Source organism: Cynoglossus semilaevis, chromosome 8 (genome assembly GCF_000523025.1).
Source record: "Cynoglossus semilaevis isolate Cse_v1.0 chromosome 8, Cse_v1.0, whole genome shotgun sequence".
In the NCBI taxonomy this organism is placed as follows: domain Eukaryota; kingdom Metazoa; phylum Chordata; class Actinopteri; order Pleuronectiformes; family Cynoglossidae; genus Cynoglossus; species Cynoglossus semilaevis.
In genome coordinates, this window is record NC_024314.1 from 18,041,317 (window position 1) to 18,049,994 (window position 8,678).

Genomic DNA, 8,678 nt, shown 5'->3' on the forward strand with positions numbered 1-8,678 from the left:
GTGAGTGGTTCTGTTCAGAGAGTGTGTATCTGTGACATCACTGTGCAGCTGCTGACGGTGACGTTTGGTTTGAACCTAGGGCTTCAGTGACTCAGACTACAGGAGGAGACGAACTCTGATCTCTGAGCTGGCCTTCACATACAGGCAGTGAGACACACACACACACACACACACACACACACACATATTTAACAATCATAATTAAATAACAACAATAGACAATAATAATAATAATAATCTTTTCGCTATGTTTAACTATTCTGTACTAACATTTTCTTTTTAACTTAATTTGATTATTTCCTTGCTGTAATGATTGTTTATATATTTTAAGATTATTATTATTCTCTACGTTGTCGCTGATTTGCGTCCGTGTTTTTCATAGACACTTATCCTCCTTGTTACAGTGGTGACCTGTTGCCCACGGTTGAGTACACAGCAGAGGAAGTGTCCACATGGTGAGATGGAGCAGAGCGCTCGCCACTACTGATGCATTATGGGGGTTGTAGTCTGGATCAATTCAACGTTACGACTGTGTTTGACAGGAGGGAGGTTTACCGTCAGTTGAGGAGCATCTACCCCAGCCTGGCCTGTCGGCAGTTCCTGGAGGGTCTGCAGCAGCTGGAGAAGGAGTGTGGATACGGAGAAGATCGAATCCCTCAGCTCCGGGAGGTTTCAGCTTTTCTGAAAGGTTAAAAAAAAAAATTAAAAATATAATAGAAATTTTCCTGAAAAAAAAATCTAGCTAAATCACAATCGAAATTTAGTTAAAAAAAACAGTTTTGTGGCTTTTAAAGTTTAATTAAAAATTATTGTGTTATTTTGAATATCTGACATCAAAGTCTATTTTTACATTTTAAAAAAGATTAAAAAACATTTATTTTAATATGTGATATACAGTAATAGGATATACAGACAGGTGGTTCCACTGTGTAGCTGTTAGCATGCTCGCCTCAGAAGCAAAGAACAGGGAGTCCTGGGTTCAATTACCAGAGAGTTTCTACAAAAATGACGCAAGTGTGTTACTATTATATTCATAAACTACTTTGTGTATCTACAAATGGCCCTGATCCAGACCCGGGGCCACGTGTTTGACATCAGTGAATTAGGAAATTATTATTATCCTCCTAAATGACAAACTCTGTCTCTCTGACATCTGTGTTTTCTCCTCTATGTTCATGTCTAGAAAAGACAGGTTTCCAGTTGCGTCCAGTCGCTGGTCTTCTCTCAGCCAGAGACTTCCTGGCCAGTTTGGCCTTCAGGGTGTTTCAGTGTACCCAGTACATCCGACACCCGTCTGCACCCATGCACTCACCGGAACCGTGAGTCTCTGCGTCTTCATTCATCCACACAGAACGTTTTCAATGTTGGGCTTAACTTATTTATATATTTGTAATTTTCACACCAACCACTGACAGAGACTGTTGTCATGAACTACTGGGTCACATCCCTATGCTGCTGGACAAAGAGTTCGCCAAGTTTTCCCAGGTGAAAAGTCAGAGCTCGTCAGTATTCATCTATGTTATTCAGTTTTGATATAAAATTATAGTTTCATTTATTTTATCATTTCTGCTGACAGGAGATTGGACTGACCTCACTGGGAGCTTCGGATGAAGACATTGAGAAACTGTCAACGGTGAGTTTATTTTAATTTATTCGTTTTATTCCTTTTCATTTTGACAACGCGGTAAAAAAAAAATTTAAACGGACGATAATAACAGTACAGGTCGAAATATTTACCCTTTATGGATGACTTTTAACTTGAATTGCCAGTGGAGAAGTTTTTAATCAAAAATCAGACGAACGTAGTACGTTTACTTCGATTAACTCAGGAAACTTCCGGTGCTCGAGGCGAATGTGTTGGACATTGTGCCATCTTGTGGATAAAGTTGGTAACAGCAGCTAACTGCTGGTATTTGAGTTTAAGGATTACTTAAAGACTGACTCAACCAAAGTGACACAACCTCTGTAACCATGTTCATAAATGTAGGGAATATTTACAGAAAATACAATCGTCTTTGTTTTTAATTTGAATAAAATTCGTTTTGTGCCGTTTTCCAAGTGTGTTACTATTATACTGTATTCATGAACTACTTTGTGCTCCAAATTATACAAAAAAAAAGTTTTTTTAAAGAGTACGTATGATCTACAAATGGCCCTGATCCAAACCCGGGGCCACATGTTTGACATCAGTGAATTAGGAAATTATTATAGGAAATTATTTGACATCTGTGTTTTCTCCTCTATGTTCATGTCTAGAAAAGACAGGTTTCCAGTTGCGTCCAGTCGCTGGTCTTCTCTCAGCCAGAGACTTCCTGGCCAGTTTGGCCTTCAGGGTGTTTCAGTGTACCCAGTACATCCGACACCCGTCTGCACCCATGCACTCACCGGAACCGTGAGTCTCTGCGTCTTCATTCATCCACACAGAACGTTTTCAATGTTGGGCTTAACTTATTTATATATTTGTAATTTTCACACCAACCACTGACAGAGACTGTTGTCATGAACTACTGGGTCACATCCCTATGCTGCTGGACAAAGAGTTCGCCAAGTTTTCCCAGGTGAAAAGTCAGAGCTCGTCAGTATTCATCTATGTTATTCAGTTTTGATATAAAATTATAGTTTCATTTATTTTATCATTTCTGCTGACAGGAGATTGGACTGACCTCACTGGGAGCTTCGGATGAAGACATTGAGAAACTGTCAACGGTGAGTTTATTTTAATTTATTCGTTTTATTCCTTTTCATTTTGACAACGCGGTAAAAAAAAAGATTTAAACGGACGATAATAACAGTACAGGTCGAAATATTTACCCTTTATGGATGACTTTTAACTTGAATTGCCAGTGGAGAAGTTTTTAATCAAAAATCAGACGAACGTAGTACGTTTACTTCGATTAACTCAGGAAACTTCCGGTGCTCGAGGCGAATGTGTTGGACATTGTGCCATCTTGTGGATAAAGTTGGTAACAGCAGCTAACTGCTGGTATTTGAGTTTAAGGATTACTTAAAGACTGACTCAACCAAAGTGACACAACCTCTGTAACCATGTTCATAAATGTAGGGAATATTTACAGAAAATACAATCGTCTTTGTTTTTAATTTGAATAAAATTCGTTTTGTGCCGTTTTCTAAAAATATATATAATTTTATAATACTGGTCACTTTATTAAGTACGTCTCTTTACAACCGGTTTAAACCACCGAGTGCTATGAAAACTGTCAAGTCCTGATACTTCCTGACTAAATTCAGATGAATAACTGGTGTTACTTGGGCTCCCTCTAGTGGTATGTTTGGCGATCTGATTTTTTTGTTTTTTGTTTTTTTGGTGGCTTTTTTCAGAATTAAAAAATGTAAATGTAATTGCAACATTAAAACTCATGATAATATTCAGAATGGCATTTTGATGTTTTGGACAAACACGTGTAAAGTCCTGGTGAATTTAAGGGCGGGAGCTGCAACGTTCGGTTTTAATAACTGTATGTTGTTTCTGGTCCATTACAGTTGTACTGGTTCACTGTGGAGTTCGGCCTCTGTAAGCAGAATGGAACAGTGAAAGCGTACGGAGCCGGACTCCTGTCATCCTACGGAGAGCTTGTTGTACGTTTGGCTGTTATCCTGCTGATCGCATGTTTTCTTACCGCAGCACATTCTTCTTACATCACTGGTAAATACTCCATGTCTGAGTCCAGTCTCTCACCCATCCTTTCAGTACGCTCTGTCCAACGAACCAGCCTACAAACCATTCAACCCAGAGGAGACGGCAGTGCAGCCGTACCAGGACCAAACCTACCAGCCCGTCTACTTTGTGTCTGAGAACTTTGAGGATGCTAAGATTAAGATGAGGTAATCATGATGTCTCCATCACCTACAGTATGCAGGATATTTTCATTATTACACTTGATGCATAACAATAGTCTTCAGACTACTATTGCTTTATATATATGTGTATATATATGTGTATACATATACATACATATATACATATATGTGTGTGCACAGCTGGTTCCTCCTAAAATTTTCACATATACATAAACATACATAAACATAACAAACATAAATATATATATACGTATATATGCATATATACATATATTTATACGTGTGTACACAGCTGGTAGCTGTAAGTATTTTTACATATATAAACATATATATATATATATATACATATGTATGTGTGTGTAGAGCTGGTTGCTCTGAGTATTTTTACAGGATCCAATGTAAACGCCTGGAAAAAACATTCCTGACATACAGAACTGTAACTGGCTATCCTATTGGTTCTGGTCACAGGTTGTAAAACTTTATTCATAGTCCATGTATGAACTGTTTGAAACTATAACAGAGTTGGTCATAAATTTTGTGTTCACACCATTTACTTTTAGCAGGTTTAGCTAGCCGTGGTAACGGAGCGTTTGTGGTTTTATGCCATGGTTTGGTCTGGATTCAAACATCCTAGCAACTATTGGAGCAGCTGCCAATAAATATTGTCAGGATATACTGTATGTTGTTCTGATATAAAACTCATATGTGTTTATGGTATTTCTACAGAGAATTCTCCACGACCATCAAGCGCCCCTTCGCAGTTCACTACGACCCCTTTACCTGCAGCGTGGAGGTTTTGGACCAACCTGGCAAGATCCAGAGCGCTCTGAGCCAGATGCATGAAGACCTGAAGACCCTGCAGAGTGCCTTGGAGAAGATCGGATTGTCTTAGACCTGGGGAGAGACTTTCTGTTAGACGATAAGACTGACAAATCCAACAGCATGCAACCAATGTTCTCTTCATTAAATTAAATCCACCGCAAAGTAGTTGATGGTCGTGAGGCTCAACCACCAACCATCCAATTAGAGATGGAGGAGGATTAAACCAATGCCGCTCCACTTCGGCCGTAGAAGTCTAATAGATAATAGTAATAATAGTTAAATGTATTATAAATATACAGTATATTACCACTACAATGTACAGCAACAATTCTGGCCCACGGACCGTCTGTTGCTAACCACCGCAGTGATGCCTTGTGCCTATTAAAAAGATGCTGAATACGTCAGAATTATTCACCTTTGACCCATATATCACTGCATCTTTAAATCCAACTGACTTGACCTTAAAATGCCTGCATTTTGAATAAAGTGCTATGGTGTGGCTTTATAGAGAAAGGTCAGGTGTGAGGTCAATTTATTTTATCTACCATAATGTGTTATCACAAATGGAAAGAAAAAAAACAAAACAAAAAAAGGAGAATGCATCATAAAATAGTTCATTAGTGTTTCAATGCCCTTTCTTTAACTTTTAACAAACCATCAATTTTCCATTTGGGAAATTCTTGGAATCCACGTATCTCCATGTGTTATTAGGCAAGGCTAATTACAAAATGATCCCAGTATCATGTTCACTCTGCTGGTCAAGACCAGAGCCAGCAACCGATGCCCAGCACATGAGTACGTCCAGGTCACCGGGACCTCACAGTCGACCACAGCAGGGCTGTCCAGCTGACAGATGTTCTGCCTCCAGGTCTCATGAATCAGAACCAAGCAGTTTTGTTTTGATCTCCACCGGGGCGACAGTGCATATCAAATGGTGCACATTAAAGATGGTTCTCGCAAATGCAAAAATCTCCCCCCCAGCTAAAGCATCAACACCGGCAGCACGGCGGCTGGCGAACTCCAACTTCAACCACCTTGTGTTGGGACACGTCCCATAATTCCACAGTACAGTAAATCAAATTTCCACTGCAACCTCCCCGGGAGTGTTTGCAGAGAAGGAAAAAAAAAGTGATCTACTGCCTGACAAGTGTGTAGAGATACACACTGTTTCTCCACACTTTATTACTTTCTTGTATCTCGTTCTGCGTCCAGCACTCCCAAATCCACAAATCCCTCTGAAACCACGGCCAGGACCTGACGGGTAGAACCAGCTGAGGAAGTTCCAACTAGATTTTGTGCCTTGTTCTCTGGCCACAAATCCTCAAACTCTGCATCATCCTGCCTCAAACCATAAGTGTTTTTATATCATTGATGTCAAGGCCGTCCCCGCCCATCTTCCTGCTGGCTCTTGATGGGAAATACAGGGTCATGGGGTTCACTCTGTCCTGGGTTGTCCGAGGTGTGATTCAAACGAAGGATCAAAATTCAACAGCTTTCTTAAAAGTGAAGCTCTACATCATCTTAAAATGATTTTCAAACTGGGGATTAGTCAGCGATTATTCAAATGAACTGGCTCGGCTAACCTCATAAAATCCGCTGCCACCTACAGTTACCAAGCCATCGTGCTTAGTTTGCCACGTTTCCTCACCGTCACCACCAGGGCTAACAGGAGTCATCAGTGAGGTACAAATGATGTACCACAAGGTGTTGCTGACAGTTCAAAAAAATGCATGTGTGTGCACGTATATATGCATGTGTGTGTGTGTATATATATATATACAGTATGTATATATACAGTACATAACTGTCAATAATAGACATATGTTCATAAATATACTGCACATATAAACAGAATATATTTACACATATATGTGTAAATATATGTAAACAGAATATATTTACACATATATGTGTAAATATATTCTGTTTATATGTGCAGTATATTTATGAATATATATCTATACATATATGTTTATTTGTACAGTATATTTACACGTATATATGTAAATATATTTGTATATTGTGCAGCATATTTATCAATATGTCTATATATTATAGACATATTGATAAATATAGTGTACATATATACATATACACAAATATATATATATATATATATATACACGTGTGTGCATGGGGGCTATTGCGTGTACATAACATAAACTTATATACACAACAGAGTGAAAATCCGAATGTCCACTGATGCAACGGGTTAACATGGAGTCCATAAGAGCGCAGTAACACAAGAAGAGTTTTCTTAGAAAGCCACTAAGAATCTTCTGCACCAATAACATCTCAAAAGCTGGACTCATGTGAACACAGAGAAGGAGATCATCACCGCTACAGTGAACAGTGAACTGAGAGGACTCAGTGATGCCTCGGAGGTACACAGTGCTGCTCAGCTGGGAGGACTCCAGGCCAAATGAAAACCTTGAAGACCGAAACGACTTGGCACACAGCTGATACCGGCTGGTTCTGGAAGCCAAGATGAACCTCACTGAGGCCCAAAACTTGAGAAAGTGGAACCTGATGAAGCTGTTTGATGACACAGAAGCCGTACGTGACGTATGAACAGATGAACCCTCACCCGCGCCGATGGTTGGCCTTCAACTGCAGCAACGAATTTGATAACATCAGTGACCATTCAGATCATGAACCATCTCCAAAGTCTCTCTTCATCTCGTCGACATCGACATAATCACTTCACTCTGGGAAAGTTTGCAAACAAAACGAAACTTGCGATCAAATCGCACCGACCACAAAGTGCTCTAATCTCGTCCTTCACATTACTGTGACCTCTTGACTTTTATCATCAGCATCAGTATCATTGTTTGCTTTCTTTGTTGAGCCCTAACGTAACGTGACGTGATTTCTCTGTAGACATTCACCAAGACAACCATCACACCCCCCTCCAATCTTGACTCGAATCTATGGTGCAGTGACAAATTTCTGCGTTGACCACTGTCCTAGACTAATTACAGTAGATGCACTTTTAAATGGTAGTTCAACTGACTGTACACCAGATGGCGCCCTCGAGTCACCTGGAATTCTGACGAACGTCTCAGTATATGATTCCATCAGCTGCTTTGATGAACCTCTAAAGAAGATTGAAGAGAGAGTGTCCGGGTGAACATGCTCCTACAGTGACATCTGCTGAGCCGTGTGCAGGTGCTCCATCAACATTTACACCTTCAGCAACTGCATATTGAGAGCTGAGACCACATTGGACGTGTCCAAACAAAAGCTTTGGAGCAGGAGAGCGGTAGCATGTTGTGCTTTGTGGACAGTGGTTAACGTGAGCCGTCCAAGAAACATACAGAGTTGGACGGAGTGGTGAGAAAGAGTGCAGGTCTCGGCAGCTCTGGTGCAGAGGCAACGCTAGGCAGAAAAAACATTCAAATAAATATATATGTGCAGTATATATGTACACTTAATCATTTCATTCTGATACGGAGATCGTTTTTTAGAGTTATCTACAAATACTAGAGTTGAAAACAGTGACGTGAGTGAATTGTGTGCTCTAGTGGCCAATGGTTTAATTCACTAAAGCGGTGGTTCTCAATCTATGGCGCGTGTACCACTGGTGGTACATCACAAAATCCCCTCTGGTTAAAAAAAAAAGTGGAGGTAAGAAAGACAAATATTGTAATCATGGCTCAAAAATTGTGAGGGAACCACCAGGCCACCACTGCCCCAAAAACACATTCCTTCGAGCCGGATTTGAACCAGCGACCTAAGGATTACTATGTTAGCCACTACAGTCCTCCGCTCTACCAACTGAGCTATCGAAGGGGGTATCACACCAAAGCTAGCACCACAAGTTGTAGAAGTAATACGATTACTAGTACAACTACAACTATTACTAGCAGTAGTAGTAATTGTAGCACTAGTTCATTGTACACTGCCTTTGTCCGGCAGTGGTAGTAATTGTAGCACTAGTTCATTGTACACTGCCTTTGTCCGAGTCAACCCTGAGTTGAACTCTCGGTCTGGGCTAACGGGCTATGGTCATACTGCGAGTACTGGGTGAGTATTTC

General features: G+C 40.2%; 1 protein-coding gene, 1 long non-coding RNA gene and 1 other non-coding gene across 3 annotated transcripts in view; 1 reads left to right on the forward strand and 2 right to left on the reverse strand.

Moving 5' to 3' along the window:
* Positions 1–6,350, forward strand: part of LOC103382582 (tyrosine 3-monooxygenase-like) — a 7,849-nt gene extending 1,499 nt beyond the window's left edge. The window contains exons 3-12 of the mRNA XM_025057645.1: positions 1–23; positions 80–147; positions 405–455; positions 543–688; positions 1,184–1,319; positions 1,416–1,485; positions 1,577–1,633; positions 3,502–3,597; positions 3,710–3,843; positions 4,546–6,350. The exon at positions 1–23 is cut by the window's left edge and continues 96 nt beyond it. Coding sequence (XP_024913413.1) covers positions 1–23; positions 80–147; positions 405–455; positions 543–688; positions 1,184–1,319; positions 1,416–1,485; positions 1,577–1,633; positions 3,502–3,597; positions 3,710–3,843; positions 4,546–4,711 — 947 coding nt within the window. The 3' untranslated portion in view covers positions 4,712–6,350. The remainder of the gene's footprint in view (positions 24–79; positions 148–404; positions 456–542; positions 689–1,183; positions 1,320–1,415; positions 1,486–1,576; positions 1,634–3,501; positions 3,598–3,709; positions 3,844–4,545) is intronic.
* Positions 7–2,038, reverse strand: LOC112487325 (uncharacterized). The gene is made up of 3 exons (XR_003050324.1): positions 1,738–2,038; positions 556–681; positions 7–132 (listed from the first exon to the last, which is right to left on the reverse strand). It is a non-coding gene; the product is annotated as an uncharacterized LOC112487325 (long non-coding RNA).
* A 1,996-nt stretch (positions 6,351–8,346) lies between the features above and the next one.
* Positions 8,347–8,433, reverse strand: trnay-gua (transfer RNA tyrosine (anticodon GUA)). Its single transcript is given in 2 exon segments — positions 8,347–8,382; positions 8,397–8,433. It is a non-coding gene; the product is annotated as a tRNA-Tyr (tRNA).
* Positions 8,434–8,678: the final 245 nt, after the last annotated feature.